Source organism: Salmo trutta, chromosome 32 (genome assembly GCF_901001165.1).
Source record: "Salmo trutta chromosome 32, fSalTru1.1, whole genome shotgun sequence".
Classification (NCBI taxonomy): domain Eukaryota; kingdom Metazoa; phylum Chordata; class Actinopteri; order Salmoniformes; family Salmonidae; genus Salmo; species Salmo trutta.
In genome coordinates, this window is record NC_042988.1 from 19,719,785 (window position 1) to 19,736,603 (window position 16,819).

At 44.6% G+C, this 16,819-nt stretch overlaps 1 protein-coding gene across 5 annotated transcripts; it reads left to right on the forward strand.

Annotated features, from left to right (window-relative positions):
• Window positions 1-109: 109 nt before the first annotated feature.
• On the forward strand, window positions 110-15,528 carry LOC115170536 (transforming growth factor beta receptor type 3). 5 transcript variants are annotated; one of them, XR_003871053.1, is made up of 18 exons: window positions 110-575; window positions 2,016-2,128; window positions 2,989-3,158; window positions 3,258-3,395; window positions 3,668-3,842; window positions 3,943-4,108; window positions 4,275-4,419; window positions 4,800-4,992; window positions 5,162-5,367; window positions 10,647-10,802; window positions 11,571-11,657; window positions 11,810-12,001; window positions 12,333-12,884; window positions 13,768-13,846; window positions 13,969-14,028; window positions 14,502-14,603; window positions 15,074-15,215; window positions 15,372-15,528. XR_003871053.1 is itself a non-coding variant. In XM_029726762.1 (18 exons), the coding sequence occupies exons 2-17, from the start codon at window positions 2,065-2,067 to the stop codon at window positions 15,154-15,156; spliced, it is 2,568 nt and encodes an 855-aa protein (XP_029582622.1). In that variant the 5' UTR covers window positions 110-575; window positions 2,016-2,064; the 3' UTR covers window positions 15,157-15,158; window positions 15,372-15,528. The 5 variants fall into 5 exon arrangements, 4 of the variants coding, with proteins under 4 accessions (XP_029582622.1, XP_029582621.1, XP_029582623.1 ...); XM_029726762.1 differs by having other exon boundaries at window positions 15,074-15,158; XM_029726761.1 differs by having other exon boundaries at window positions 15,074-15,528.
• Window positions 15,529-16,819: the final 1,291 nt, after the last annotated feature.

Sequence of the window (16,819 nt, forward strand, 5' to 3'; positions counted from 1 at the left end):
CTCTGCATTTCTCTCACTTTGCCTCTCCAACTTCTCAAGTCCAGCCTTCCGTTCCTATTTATTTACCCTCCCACCATCCCTCCTCTTCCCCTTTACGCTTCGTCCTCTGTCACTCTCTTCTTCCTGTTGCCTTCTACGTTTCTGTGCGTTTTTAGAAACGATTCTCTTTTCTCTCGCGCGTCTATCGCCCCATTCCTTGCCCCTCCCCTGTCTTTTATACTATTTCGCGGCAATCTCTTTAAATTCCGTATCCCACCTCTAAAAACAATAAGCTGTCTTAACTCTTGATTTCTTTGGCTTATCGGAAAGTATGATGTCAAGGCAATACCCCATCTGAAATGCCATCCAGTGCGTCTCTGGACGCCTGAAGCAGCACATAGATTTGGTAATGGCAATTTTCCGTTATTTTCTCTAGTATTGAAAGAGGGGACAGGGGGTGTGTAGCCCGCTGTGATATACGCCAATACAGTCCTGTGGTCACTGGTCTTAACCAATGATTGAATGGTCTTAACCTGAGAATCAATAGTTGATCTCCAGTCTGCTTTCAACGTCCAGCTCCACGGGAACTGTCACCGGTGAGTTACGACTTTATTATAGCCTGTATTCAGAAGTCAGGAGAGATCTTCGAAGTGCTGTGAGTTGTGGTCCGTTTAAATTGAATCATTGTAGGTTTATTGACTATTTTATTCGTTTTTTAAATAAAATATTTCTAGTGAATTCTGACTGGGCTAATGCATTTTCTCTTCGAATGACGTTCTAAATATTTGTCATGAATTAGCCAAGGGATTCAGCAACATGAGACAAATAATATAAAAACTGTTTTGAATGACACTGTTAGAGAAGAATATATAGTTTATTCGTCTGCAACATCATAGTACCCATAAAGGCCAATCAATTGTTCAATTATTGTTTCCGGCCCCATTGGCCGTTATTTTGCAGTTCGTGGTGAGTTCTTTCTGGGAAAGTTTGAGTAGAAGAGAGATTCGTTTTTCGCGCCAGTTAATGACATGTCATTATTCAATGAGTCGGTGTGTGTTGTCTGAACGTCCTCTGATCCTTATTCTGATCCTTATTTTTTGTATTTATTTAACTAGGCAAGTCAGTTAAGAACAAATTCTTATTTACAATGACGGCCTACCCTAGCCAAATCCTAACCCAGACGACGCTGGGCCAATTGTGCGTCTCCCTATGGGACTCCCAATCACAGCCAGTTGTGATACAGCCAGCAATCGAACCAGGGTCTGTAGTGATGCCTCTAGCAATGAAATGCAGTGCCTTAGACCACTGCGCCATTCGGGAGCCCACCCAAGGACAATAAACTGGTTCTGAACAATGACCTCCAATTCAGTCTCACAGCATTATATGATGTGTGTCACTATCAGAAGCAGAATAAAGATATGCACATGACAATTATGAGATAAGTGGGTATATGACCTTTGATCATATTGCATTGTGTACTCAACAAGGCTAAGGAAAGATGTACAGACCTATTTGTATTCTATATAAACAAACAATGGTGTCAAAATATGTTTAATACTATCGTGTCAATCTCACTGAATGTTAGACCTGATTGCATGGTACACAAAGCTCCTATCAATTTGAGAGTGCTTACTTTTCCTCAGCCCCTCCCTCATCTTATCAGTCAGGCGTTTTGAAATCACAGATTATGCCTTTAAAGCATGTTATTGACAAATGTTTGAGAGTTGCAATTGGCAGAACACCGAGAAGAAACATTTCACCAAGAGTGTGATACTGTCCAGAATGGGAGAAGAATGAGGAAGTTCTGATAATGCAGTGATAATGAGAATCCAGTGGGAGACAGAACTTTGTTATGATGTTTGTTCCCTGGATAAACTCTGTCCTTGCTCTAATGTTTGTTCCTCCTCTATTTGGATACATATTATCCATCCGTTCTCTCAGCCTGTCCAATATAACATTATGTACACAGAGAACTTGGTCTCTTGTTAAAGACTCCGTCTAGACCACTGCATTAATCACTCTCTTTTCCCCCTCAGGATGTCGCATGAGGGACTCTCCCATTGAATTCACTCCTGGAGAATAGTCATGATGGTGTCAGAGACAGGGTGGATTCTCTTCTGCCTCTTTCTACTGGGGGAGAGAACAGCACGTAAGGGAAACAAGATATTTACATTTTAGTCACTTAGCAGACGCTCTTATCCAGATTGACTTCCAATTAGTACATTCATCTTAAGATGGCTATGTTGGACAACCACATATCGCAGTCATAGTAAGTACATTTTCCTCAATAAAGTAGCTGTCAGTAAAGTCAGTGCTAATATCTTTAAGATATTCTTTGAAGAGGTAGAAGACAGTTATAGAGGTACTGTTAATTCTACGGGATGTTTCCATACTGAATAGTACAACTTTACTACTTTCTCTCAAAAGTACCTCCCAGAGTGACTCTGCCTTCAAAGAGCTATGTATCAAATGTCAGATTTTGGTTTAGCAAAGTGAAAGTGGAATATTCAGAGGCGTAAAAAAAAAAACTTTGAAAGTTCAGTCAGGGGGCACTCCCCAGTTAGCTCTGTTCAGTCCGAGAACAACAAGCTGTCTTTTAGTAATAGTGGGCCAACAGCCACTGACTGGAAGAAGAGAGCAAGAACCAGAGACAGACTGAGACGTAGACAGAGAGGCTGAGTGAGAGGGCTCGTCTGGGACTAGAGCAGTCGAGTGGAGCACTAGTGTGTTTATGTGGCGGATTGACAGAGACTTGTTGCTCCTGTTTGTCAGTGAGAGCAGAGAGTCTGCTGCTGACCCCGTCCATCCTGCCTATTACCAAACCTCATACCAAGTTCAGATGGTCTCACTGTGATGTCTTTTTCAGGGACATCAAGTGTTTTCTTTTTCATTTTATCTCTCCCACCAGAGACCCAATCTATATGAGTTTGTCCTCAATGTTCCCTGTAAACAGAGTATACAGCCGTAGCTCCATTTGACTGACCTCTGGTTGTCTTTGCAACTGTGCAGTTGACTGTGGAGAACTGCAGTGCTCTCTGTCTCCAGCGGGGGAGCATCACCCTGTGCAGGGGCTGTTGGAGCGCTTTCAGGCCGGCCCGGGCTGTGCAGCCAGAGAGAGCGGGGAGAAAGAGATCCATGTGATCGCTGTGGGGAGAGGGACACGCAGCCCTGACAAACAGGTGCTCCCTCTCTGTTCCTCACAGTAGGACACACCCACACCCACAATCACTCCCAATACGCTGTGCCTCCCTGCCCTGACCCCCTCACTTCCCTTCTAGGTGACTGTGCTCCTGAGACCCCTGTCTCTGACTCATCCCCCCCGTCAAACCCTCATCCTGGTACTGAGCTCCAAGAAACCAGTGCGCTGGTGGCTGGAGGCTGAGAGACTACCCCCGGATCTGCCTGTGCTGGTGCAGGTCAGTCTGTGATGACATGCTCGTGTGGTGTGTGTGTGTGTACCTCTTTTAGTCTTTCATCTGTCATTCACCCCCCAAAAAAACAGTTTTGATGAGAGTATTTGCTTCCTCCCGTGAGGAACGGATAAAAGTACTGACCCCTCCAGTGTGTTTGTGTGTATGTCTGTGCAAGTGTGTTGTTTTAGAAACATAGGCCCCCACAAATGAATGTTTCTATTACTATGTGTTATCATGTGTCTCTCTGTAACCACAGTGCCCCCCCTTTGCCCCAGGTCTCTCCTAACTCTACAGTGCAGCCCTACAGTCTGGCCGTGCAGGTGCAGCCTGTGCCCTCTCTGCCTTTCCGTCCGCAGGCTTTGCTGCGCTGGGCAATGCATCGCCATGGCTCCCTGTCCTCCCTCACACACACAGCCAGTGCCAACCGCATCTACGTCCGCGTGGGCGAGGGTGAGCCAGCCCCACACACACACACACATACAACTAATACACGACCCTGGTCTTTCTGACCTCTCTCCCTCTACAACCAAGTCTCCCCTCTGCCCTCCAGATACCACCATGCCCCGCGTGTGCCAGCTGCAGTCTCTGTTCCTGTCACACAACTACCTGACCTCTGACCTGCAGCCACAGGAAGTACAGGGCTGTGCTCCATGTGGCGGAGGCGACCCAGAAGTACATGTCATCAAGCTCCATTCAGCAGGGTCAGGGCTTTGTGGGTAAGTTTAGGACGTCTTCAGCATGTGAAGAAAATCATGTGGAGTATATCAATCTCTGAAGCTGTTCAAGTAATATAATGTTGAGCTATTGAGTTATCCCTTAATCATTTTATAAGCATTTTCTCCCTCTGTGCTATTCGGTGACCTGTCTCTTCCTCTATCCCAGCTCTCTGCAGGTGGAGGTGACTATTTCTCTGGTGCCCCCAGTGGCCAATGCTGGGTGGCACAAGTTGGTGCTGATCCTCAGTAGTGCCGTTCCAGTCAACTGGGCTCTCACAGTCCCAGGGCTCCGGGGACACATCTCTGTCTATGTGAGGACCCTGTCCACTAAAACCTGACACATTATGGTATTTCTCTTATCATGTGGGCTAGAATGGGTCCTTCACCTGTTCTGGAGTTTGGTATAAGAGGCATAAAAGTGTTATAAGTAAAAAATAATGATGAAATGGACAAAATAGCTAAATAAATTAAAGGAGCAATACAATCATTGAGTGAAGGCCAAGCTAAACGTGATTTCAAAACCTCAAAGTGAGTTCAAAATATCAATGGACATATCTCTCAGGTTATCTTGTTGTCAAATAAACACATTCAACTTGGCTTTGACAGGGCTTGCCAGGTTATCTTGTAATACAAACATCCCATTTATGCATTTTCTGACCATTTTTCTATCTTCCTTGTTCTTTCCTCTCAGTCCTCCAACAGCGTGTCCCCACTCTACCCTCCGGAGCCTGGCCTGACACTGACTAGCATGCTCACCTCTGACCTCTCTACCACCCATGACCTTTTGAGCTGGGCCAATCAGAGTGGCTTTCCCAAAGTGGCCTCATACACAGAGGCTGACCTGGCCAATCACTTTGTGATCAGACTGGCTGGGGGAGGGACAGGTCAGGACCTGTGTGTGTCTCTTGTGTCCCTCATTGTGTGAGTGAACTGGATGGTTTATTTTGGGTTTCCTAACAGTGTGTTTGTGTTGGTGTTTCTCCTGATTAATTATGTTGTCTCCCTATATTGAAGGTCATGTTATCCCTAAAAAGGTGCTGTTCTGTGTGTTAGCACACCTCTTTCTCTTCCTCTCCCTCCACACAGAAGGTGGCCCCCCTGTGCGTATGCTGGATGGCAGGCCCCCTTGGGTCCAGGAGCGCAGGCTGAGACAGTGGCTGAGTGAGGGAGGTGGAAGGACCAGTGGGGGCTGGGAGGCCGTCAGTGTGCAGTGTCAGGATGGACGACTCAACGTGGCTGTGGACAGACACATTCTGCAGGTCACTTTCACTATGTGGTTGTACTGGTAATTTAGTGTGTTAGTGAGGTTATGGTTGTACTGGTAGTTTAGTGTGTTAGCGAGGTTATGGTTGTACTGGTAGTTTAGTGTGTTAGCGAGGTTATGGTTGTACTGGTAGTTAGTGTGTTAGCGAGGTTATGGTTGTACTGGTAGTTAGTGTGTTAGCGAGGTTATGGTTGTACTGGTAGTTTAGTGTGTTAGCGAGGTTATGGTTGTGCTGGTAGTTTAGCGTGTTAGCGAGGTTATGGTTGTACTGGTAGTTTAGCGTGTTAGCGAGGTTATGGTTGTACTGGTAGTTTAGTGTGTTAGCGAGGTTATGGTTGTACTGGTAGTTTAGTGTGTTAGCGAGGTTATGGTTGTACTGGTAGTTTAGCGTGTTAGCGAGGTTATGGTTGTACTGGTAGTTTAGTGTGTTAGCAAGGTTATGGTTGTACTGGTAGTTTAGTGTGTTAGCGAGGTTATGGTTGTACTGGTAGTTTAGTGTGTTAGAGAGGTTATGGTTGTACTGGTAGTTTAGCGTGTTAGGTGTTAGCGAGGTTATGGTTGTACTGGTAGTTCAGCGTGTTAGCGAGGTTATGGTTGTACTGGTAGTTTAGCGTGTTAGCGAGGTTATGGTTGTACTGGTAGTTTAGCGTGTTAGCGAGGTTATGGTTGTACTGGTAGTTTAGTGTGTTAGCGAGGTTATGGTTGTACTGTTAGTTTAGTGTGTTAGCGAGGTTATGGTTGTACTGGTAGTTTAGCGTGTTAGCGAGGTTATGGTTGTACTGGTAGTTTAGCGTGTTAGCGAGGTTATGGTTGTACTGGTAGTTTAGTGTGTTAGCGAGGTTATGGTTGTACTGGTAGTTTAGCGTGTTAGCGAGGTTATGGTTGTACTGGTAGTTTAGCGTGTTAGCGAGGTTATGGTTGTACTGGTAGTTTAGTGTGTTAGCGAGGTTATGGTTGTACTGGTAGTTTAGTGTGTTAGCGGGGTTATGGTTGTACTGGTAGTTTAGTGTGGTAGCGGGGTTATGGTTGTACTGGTAGTTTAGTGTGGTAGCGGGGTTATGGTTGTACTGGTAGTTTAGTGTGTTAGCGAGGTTATGGTTGTACTGGTAGTTTAGTGTGTTAGCGAGGTTATGGTTGTACTGGTAGTTTAGTGTGGTAGCGAGGTTATGGTTGTACTGGTAGTTAGTGTGTTAGCGAGGTTATGGTTGTACTGGTAGTTAGTGTGTTAGCGAGGTTATGGTTGTACTGGTAGTTTAGTGTGTTAGCGAGGTTATGGTTGTACTGGTAGTTTAGCGTGTTAGGTGTTAGCGAGGTTATGGTTGTACTGGTACTTTAGCGTGTTAGCGAGGTTATGGTTGTACTGGTAGTTTAGCGTGTTAGGTGTTAGCGAGGTTATGGTTGTACTGTTAGTTTAGTGTGTTAGTGAGGTTATGGTTGTACTGGTGGTTTAGCGTGTTAGCGAGGTTATGGTTGTACTGTTAGTTTAGCGTGTTAGCGAGGTTATGGTTGTACTGGTAGTTTAGTGTGTTAGCGAGGTTATGGTTGTACTGGTAGTTTAGTGTGTTAGCGAGGTTTTGGTTGTACTGGTAGTTAGTGTGTTAGCGAGGTTATGGTTGTACTGGTAGTTTAGTGTGTTAGCGAGGTTATGGTTGTACTGGTAGTTTAGTGTGTTAGCGAGGTTATGGTTGTACTGGTAGTTAGTGTGTTAGCGAGGTTATGGTTGTACTGGTAGTTTAGCGTGTTAGCGAGGTTATGGTTGTACTGGTAGTTTAGCGTGTTAGGTGTTAGCGAGGTTATGGTTGTACTGGTAGTTTAGTGTGTTGGCGAGGTTATGGTTGTGCTGGTAGTTTAGCGTGTTAGCGAGGTTATGGTTGTACTGGTAGTTTAGTGTGTTAGCGAGGTTATGGTTGTACTGGTAGTTTAGTGTGTTAGCGAGGTTATTGTTGTACTGGTAGTTTAGTGTGTTAGCGAGGTTATGGTTGTACTGTTAGTTTAGTGTGTTAGCGAGGTTATGGTTGTACTGGTAGTTTAGTGTGTTAGCGAGGTTATGGTTGTACTGTTAGTTTAGTGTGTTAGCGAGGTTATGGTTGTACTGGTAGTGAGTGTGTTAGCGAGGTTATGGTTGTACTGGTAGTTTAGTGTGTTAGCGGGGTTATGGTTGTACTGGTAGTTTAGTGTGTTAGCGAGGTTATGGTTGTACTGTTAGTTTAGTGTGTTAGCGAGGTTATGGTTGTACTGGTAGTTTAGCGTGTTAGCGAGGTTATGGTTGTACTGGTAGTTTACCGTGTTAGCGAGGTTATGGTTGTACTGGTAGTTTAGTGTGTTAGCAAGGTTATGGTTGTACTGGTAGTTTAGTGTGTTAGCGAGGTTATGGTTGTACTGGTAGTTTAGCGTGTTAGCGAGGTTATGGTTGTACTGGTAGTTTAGTGTGTTAGCGAGGTTATGGTTGTACTGGTAGTTTAGTGTGTTAGCGAGGTTATGGTTGTACTGGTAGTTTAGTGTGTTAGCGAGGTTATGGTTGTACTGGTAGTTTAGCGTGTTAGCGAGGTTATGGTTGTACTGGTAGTTTAGCGTAATAGCGAGGTTATGGTTGTACTGGTAGTTTAGTGTGTTAGCGAGGTTATGGTTGTACTGGTAGTTTAGTGTGTTAGCGAGGTTATGGTTGTACTGTTAGTTTAGTGTGTTAGCGAGGTTATGGTTGTACTGGTAGTTTAGCGTGTTAGCGAGGTTATGGTTGTACTGGTAGTTTAGCGTGTTAGCGAGGTTATGGTTGTACTGGTAGTTTAGTGTGTTAGCGAGGTTATGGTTGTACTGGTAGTTTAGCGTGTTAGGTGTTAGCGAGGTTATGGTTGTACTGGTAGTTTAGCGTGTTAGCGAGGTTATGGTTGTACTGGTAGTTTAGCGTGTTAGCGAGGTTATGGTTGTACTGGTAGTTTAGTGTGTTAGCGAGGTTATGGTTGTACTGGTAGTTTAGTGTGTTAGCGAGGTTATGGTTGTACTGTTAGTTTAGTGTGTTAACGAGGTTATGGTTGTACTGGTAGTTTAGCGTGTTAGCGAGGTTATGGTTGTACTGGTAGTTTAGCGTGTTAGCGAGGTTATGGTTGTACTGGTAGTTTAGCGTGTTAGCGAGGTTATGGTTGTACTGGTAGTTTAGCGTGTTAGCGAGGTTATGGTTGTACTGGTAGTTTAGCGTGTTAGCGAGGTTATGGTTGTACTGGTAGTTTAGTGTGTTAGCGAGGTTATGGTTGTACTGGTAGTTTAGTGTGTTAGCGGGGTTATGGTTGTACTGGTAGTTTAGTGTGGTAGCGGGGTTATGGTTGTACTGGTAGTTTAGTGTGGTAGCGGGGTTATGGTTGTACTGGTAGTTTAGTGTGTTAGCGAGGTTATGGTTGTACTGGTAGTTTAGTGTGTTAGCGAGGTTATGGTTGTACTGGTAGTTTAGTGTGGTAGCGAGGTTATGGTTGTACTGGTAGTTAGTGTGTTAGCGAGATTATGGTTGTACTGGTAGTTAGTGTGTTAGCGAGGTTATGGTTGTACTGGTAGTTTAGTGTGTTAGCGAGGTTATGGTTGTGCTGGTAGTTTAGCGTGTTAGCGAGGTTATGGTTGTACTGGTAGTTTAGCGTGTTAGCGAGGTTATGGTTGTACTGGTAGTTTAGTGTGTTAGCGAGGTTATGGTTGTACTGGTAGTTTAGTGTGTTAGCGAGGTTATGGTTGTACTGGTAGTTTAGCGTGTTAGGTGTTAGCGAGGTTATGGTTGTACTGGTAGTTTAGCGTGTTAGCGAGGTTATGGTTGTACTGGTAGTTTAGCGGGTTAGGTGTTAGCGAGGTTATGGTTGTACTGTTAGTTTAGTGTGTTAGCGAGGTTATGGTTGTACTGGTGGTTTAGCGTGTTAGCGAGGTTATGGTTGTACTGTTAGTTTAGCGTGTTAGCGAGGTTATGGTTGTACTGGTAGTTTAGTGTGTTAGCGAGGTTATGGTTGTACTGGTAGTTTAGTGTGTTAGCGAGGTTTTGGTTGTACTGGTAGTTTAGTGTGTTAGCGAGGTTATGGTTGTACTGGTAGTTTAGTGTGTTAGCGAGGTTATGGTTGTACTGGTAGTTAGTGTGTTAGCAAGGTTATGGTTGTACTGGTAGTTTAGCGTGTTAGCGAGGTTATGGTTGTACTGGTAGTTTAGCGTGTTAGGTGTTAGCGAGGTTATGGTTGTACTGGTAGTTTAGTGTGTTAGCGAGGTTATGGTTGTGCTGGTAGTTTAGCGTGTTAGCGAGGTGATGGTTGTACTGGTAGTTTAGTGTGTTAGCTAGGTTATGGTTGTACTGGTAGTTTAGTGTGTTAGCGAGGTTATTGTTGTACTGGTAGTTTAGTGTGTTAGCGAGGTTATGGTTGTACTGTTAGTTTAGTGTGTTAGCGAGGTTATGCTTGTACTGGTAGTTTAGTGTGTTAGCGAGGTTATGGTTGTACTGGTAGTTTAGTGTGTTAGCAAGGTTATGGTTGTACTGGTAGTTTAGTGTGTTAGCGAGGTTATGGTTGTACTGGTAGTTTAGTGTGTTAGCAAGGTTATGGTTGTACTGGTAGTTTAGTGTGTTAGCGAGGTTATGGTTGTACTGGTAGTTTAGTGTGTTAGCGGGGTTATGGTTGTACTGGTAGTTTAGTGTGGTAGCGGGGTTATGGTTGTACTGGTAGTTTAGTGTGGTAGCGGGGTTAATGTTGTACTGGTAGTTTAGTGTGTTAGCGAGGTTATGGTTGTACTGGTAGTTTATTGTGTTAGCGAGGTTATGGTTGTACTGGTAGTTTAGCGTGTTAGCGAGGTTATGGTTGTACTGGTAGTTTAGCGTGTTAGCGAGGTTATGGTTGTACTGGTAGTTTAGTGTGTTAGCGGGGTTATGGTTGTACTGGTAGTTTAGTGTGTTAGCGAGGTTATGGTTGTACTGGTAGTTTAGTGTGTTAGCGAGGTTATGGTTGTACTGGTAGTTTAGCGTGTTAGCGAGGTTATGGTTGTACTGGTACTTTAGTGTGTTAGCGAGGTTATGGTTGTACTGGTAGTTAGTGTGTTAGAGAGGTTATGGTTGTACTGGTAGTTTAGCGTGTTAGCGAGGTTATGGTTGTACTGGTAGTTAGTGTGTTAGCGAGGTTATGGTTGTACTGGTAGTTTAGCGTGTTAGCCTGTTAGCGAGGTTATGGCATACAAATACCAATATACTGCATGTAGACCTACAGTGTATTGTAGGTTCTTATGATGGTACTTAGTGTAGCTTTTGTGATGCTCTCTTTCACACAGACCCTGTCTCTCCCGGTGTCGGAGGTGACACTGCGGGATCCTCAGTGCCTGGCCCAGTCCAACAGCAGCCATTTCTTGTTGGCATTCCCGGTAATTTCCTGTGGGACTGAAGGGCTGCTGCAGGGAGAGCCCAGAGGGGTACAGTACAAAAATGCGGTAAGACAGAGAGGTGGTTTTAAGGGGTAAAATATCTGCAGAGAACATTTTAACATGTTTTGTGAAATGTTTCTGCAATGTTTGTGTCTCACCAAACTGGTAATTGAACCATGCGTGCAGTCGTTTACAAGTGATTCTGTGCTAAACAAGGTCAGCAGAAAGAGAAAGAGCTGTGTAATTGGGACGTCCGGCAGCCTCATCAGAGAGGCAGATCTGATGGGGAGATGGAGCAGGGATGGGCTTCCCTTAGGTGGGGAGGGGGAGAGGGACACGGAGGTCACTATGGAGCCCCTCACTGTGAGTGTGTGTCTCTGTCTGTGTGTGAGATTGAGAGAGATGGCGAGAGATGCACAGTAGAAAGGCAGAGGACGAGAGAAGAGAGTAGAAGAGCAGTGCTGTAATTGTTTTGTTGTTGGTTAGTGTGATCTGAAGGGCCCCTGAGGTTGTGTAAGTAGTCTGTCTTATCTCCCCCAGGCGCCACATGGGTGACCTAGTGTCCGGAACACTGCTGATCAACCTGAGTGTAGCTAGGCCTGGGGACGGGAGTGTGGGAGCAGGGGGCTGGAGGGAGGGAGGGTAGGTCTGGGAGGAAAGGGAGCAAGAGAGGAGGGAGGGAGGCAGTGAGACAGACATGTAGCATGTGAATGAACTACGATCTGCTAATATATCTACTGACCTCTCACTGACCTCTCACTGACCTATCTGCTCTAGTGTTTCAACTCTTACAGTACATGACTTGCCATGTTTTGTGTCTATCCATCCTCTCAGGTTTTGCTATGGAGAAACAAGCCTCTGGTTGCCGTGGGCAATGAGACAGACGAGGAGCCCACAGAGTGGACTCCACTGGTCATACATGTGAGATGATACAGGTTGTGTGTTTGTGTGTGTGTGTGTGGTCCATTTTCACCACATATTTGTGTGTGTTTGTGTGTGTGAGACAGAGACATGTATATCTATGCTTGTCCTTATCATTCCATACATCTCCCTCTTTTCCATTGTCCTCTTAGTTCAGCTGTTTTGCTGCAGTCCCCAGTGTCCCAAGCCTTCCTGTGGAGCAGCCCACTCTGCAGGGGCCGGAGCCCCTCCCAAGGGCCAGGGCCGGCCCACTGGTCTCATTGCAGCTGTTTGTTACAGAGGGCTATGAGCAGAGGCAGACCGGTCCTTGTGCCATCACCGCTGACAACCGTGTCTATGTGGAGGTCAGTTTGTCTGTCTGTCTAGCTGCTGATGTAGCTCCTGCTGCAAGTGCTACTTGTGTTTCTCCCTCTGCTAGTCTTCTACAGTATCAGCTGCCTCAAGCCCAGAGAAGACTTCCAGAAGGCTATTATAATCACATCTAGATATGTCACAATAAGTCCTTTCTATAAGAACTCTGTAGCCCTGCTATTATAGCATTAGAGCACAGCAGGTTGTAACAGAGTACTACAAATTACAGTACTAGTGTAATTACAATACTTAAATATCAACTCAGTAATAAGACCATGGTAAAGTAATGTGTTACCCATATTTTCTCTGACTGTTTTTGCCAAGCTTTCCGCCAAGAGGGCCCTCGGTGGGGGTGTGGGGGTGCGGTCCTGCATGGTGTCTCCCCTATCAGACCCCCGTGTGTCCCCTGGCTGGTCAGTCATTAGAGACGGCTGCTCCACTGACTCCTCACTGACACTCAGCAACATGACACATGGCCAAGAGGATGATGAGGAGGAAGAGGAGGATGATGAGGAATATTATGAAGAGGAGGTACCTACAGTCCTATCATTCAGGCATCCAGGAAGGGCTTGGAGGAACAAAGCAGGATTGGGAAAAAGAGAACACGGTGGGAAGAGGGGACGAGGAGGACGAGCCAAAAGGAAGGAGAGCGATGGAGGAATGGGAGGAGAGGAGGACCAGATACACAGGCTGAGGTTCAGTTTTGTCCTTCGGCCCATCTACAACAACTCTGTCCAGTTCCTGCACTGTCGCATCCGTCTGTGTGGCCCTGAGTCAGTGACCCAGGGGCCTCCAACGGCCATAATACAGAGTGGCTGTCCGAATCCCTGGGGCCTCAGTATCCCTGCCCTCGTATCTAGACTACCCAACCAACAGGTACAGTACATGTTCTATATTCATAATGGCTAGTAGTATTAATGACTAAAAGTAATGACTTACCCTCAGTGGCGGTTCCAGCTTGTATGGCTCCCTTCAGCGCCCCCCCACCCCCAGGAACAAAAAAAGCACCATTCTGCACTGTCATTTTTATTCAGACATTTGGAATAACACATCACAAATAAATAATCATAACATTTAAAACTATATAAGTATAAAAAAATTATACAAAAATAAGACTAATATCAAAATGAAGTAACAAAGACAAATGGAAACAAATTTGTGTTGATTTGGCACCAGTGCATCAATACATTACCCATCCCCCAACACTGTCAACAAAGAGTCAAGACTAAACCAATTCACCTTGGTGGTGTGCAGACTGGTTTTATATTATTCTTAATGATTTTGCACAAACCAGAAAAATGTCTGTGAAACTATATATTTAGTAGCATTTCGTAGTGTGACTGATTTTAATAATTGCGTTAGTACTGTACAAAGTTAGAGGTGCACTATTTGATAGATTCCCCCGCTCCCCCTACCTCGGGCTTCCAGTGGGGAGACCTGAGGTCAACCAACTCCCCTCCCCATCTTGTACTTCTGAGTGGGAGACCTTCCCAGGCAGTAGCCTGCCTAGCTCACAAACTAGAATCAGGGCGCCCACTCCGACAAGGTTAATTGACCCACAGTCCCACACGGTGACATGATATCATTGACGTGACGTGCAAATGAGCAATAGAAAACCGATCGTGCAAATGTCACCATTCCGATTTTTTTTGCGCGGGCACCCCGTGCTGCTCACGGCAAGATGCCGCCCTGGGCGGATGCCAATGTCGCCTATACCTAAATCCGACACTGCTTTATATTCCTCTCTTCTCTCTGTCAGTGTGAGTACAGAAACTTCTCCAGACCCATGCTGGTTTATCAGCCTGTTGGTGTGGCCAGACAGCTGGCGCCACCTGCAGGTGAGTAGTAGATGGTCATTGGTGGTGTGGTCCACCTCATTACATGGGCCTGAAGTAATTCACTTTCACTCTGTAAAAGGGTGTTTCTCTCTTCTTATCCAACTCTCTTTTTCCCTCTCTAGGTCAGAGAGGTCAAATGCCCAGTGTGTCTCAGCTACCCAAGCCTATCCCAGCCCACAGCAGTAAGTAACTTTAACCCTAGCCTCAACCCTAACCCTAGCGGTTCAATCTAACCCTAGCCTCAACCCTAACCCTAGCCTCAACCATAACCCTAGCCTCAAACCTAACCCTAGCGGTTCAATCTAACCCTAGCCTCAACCCTAAGCCTAGTCTCAACCCTAACCCTAGCATCAACCCTAACCCTAGCGGTTCAATCTAACCCTAGCCTCAACCCTAACCCTAGCGGTTCAACCCTTACCCTAGCCTCAACCCTAACCCTAGCGGTTCAACCCTAACCCTAGCCTCAACCCTAACCCTAGCGGTTCAATCTAACCCTAGCCTCAACCCTAACCCTAGCTTCATGTCCACACCCGGTTCAACCCTAACCATAATATCAACTCCTGGATGTTCCTACACGTGTGTATTATCACAACAGTGATAGTAACTGGGATTTGGCTTAACTACTACTTTTCCCTCCCATGTTTTTGTCACCCAGGCTCTGGGGTAGACACAGGCTCAGTGTTGGGGATTGTGTTTGTTGCTTTCCTTCTGGGCATCAGCCTGATGGGGGCGCTGTGGTGCATCTACTCTCACACAGGTAACCACACAGGACAGTTCCTAAAGTCTATCCTGGACCAAAGTGCCAAAATACTGAGCTATACCACCATATTCACAAATAAACAGAGAACATTCTATACCTGCTGCTACTGTTTATTATCTGTCACTTTATTTCTAGTTATATGTACATATCTACCTCAATTACCTCGTAACTCTGCACATCGACTCGGTACTGGTTCCCCTTATATAAAGCCAAGTTATCGTTACTCATTTTATTATTTCTCTATTTTCTTTTTCTCTGCATTGTTGGGAAGGGCCCGTAAGTAAGCATTTCACTGTTAGTCTACACCTGTTGTTTTTTCGAAGCATGTGACGAATAACATTTGATTTTATTTGACCTAGTGTAAGAGAAGATACTATGACAACTTTCTTACTATTTTTGAGAGAAATACTGGGTTTATTCACCATGTATAAATGTTAGTGACACACTTGACATGTGATTGGTTGCAGGGGCTCCTCCACCAACCAGAAGAGGGGGCCTGATGGAGAATACTAACCCTGCCTTATTAGACTCTTCCAACAGCTCTGTGTAGAGGTGAGATGGAACGTGATAAGAGTGGAACAACACACACAGCAGCTGGGGGACCACAAAGTAAAGAGAATGTCAAATTTAGACTAGTATTCTACAGACTTATCATGGTGGCACTAGCGCCCTTTGTGAATTAGTCAACCACCTGCAGATTGCAATAGTGATATCTCGTATCATGTGTAAGAAATACAATATTATCATTCTCTATCTAATTTTCAGTGTTTCCTCTGGTAAATCTGAGACCGAGGGTAAAGAGGGACAGAAGATGAAACACCTGGTGTGTGTATGTGAGTGTGTCAGCCTGGGTTGAAATACATGCGTATTTAAGTATTTGTTATTTAAATACTTATTTTCTGTGTATTTTTGTATTTTCAAATAATCAGCTATTTTTACTTGAAGTATTTAAAAATAACTTCCTATAAATAGCAGAAATTATTTTCAAATACATTATTTCAAAAACCCAAGGACCAAACAGACCTGGGTTCAAATGCATGCAGTATTTTAATATGTGTATTTGAAAATAGTTGAGCATTTCCAAATTCATTCCAATATTTAAGTACTGAAAAATATACAGATACTTACTTCGAAATGTCTTTGAAAGTAATTGAAATACCCTACATAGTTTTTGAACCCATGTCTGGTGTGTGTAAATACATATACACTGAGTATACAAAACATTGAGAAAACCTGCTCTTTCCATGACATAGACTGACCAGGTGAATCCAAGTGAAAGTTATGATCCCTTATTGATGTCCCTTGTTAAATCCACTTCAATCAGTGTAGATGAAGAGGAGGAGACAGGTTAAAGAATGATTTTAAGCCTTGAGACAATTGAGACATGGATTGTGTATGTGTGAAATTCAGAGAGTGAATGGGCAAGACTAAATATTTAAGTGCCTTTGAATGGGGAATGGTAGTAGGTGCCAGGGACACCAGTTTGTGTCAAGAATTGCAACGCTGCTGAGTTTTTCACCCCCTGCAGTTCCCGTGTGTATCAAGAATGGTCCACTACCTAAAGGACACAACTGTGGGAAGCATTGGAGTCAACATGGGCCAGCATCCCTGTAGAATGCTTTCGATACCTTGTACAGTCCATGCCCCAACTAATTAAGGCTGTTCTGAGGGCAAAAGGGAGGGGGGGGGTGCAACTCAATATTAGGAATGTGTCCTTAATGTTTTGTATACTTGGTGTACACATGCTTGTAGCAATGAGATGTGTAAAGGTCTGAAAGACTGAGACTACATGAATGTCTACACGTACATGGCCTCAGCAACTCCTCAAAGTGTTGGAAGAAATACTATTCATTGCATCTGATCCATTACACTGTATCTACAATGTCATAACCAGGGCTCATAGAATGGAATGGTGTGATTACTGGCTATAGGACGAGCATCAATCTGAACCTAGTCTAATGTTAAAACAGAAATAAGCACTACAGAGTTTAAAGAGGAACACATGAAGTCAAATATATGTCATGAGTAGAATTTGTGTGAGGGGAATTGTCATTATCCAGATCCTTATTGTATATATCTATGTTGTAACTGTGACCCTTTGTTTGATATTATCTGTGCTGTTGCTATTTAAATTAAATATCTGTGACTGAGTTTTTGTGTTTTATCTTCAAATAAAGTGCGGGTGAGAACAATGAATGACGCCCCAGAAATTC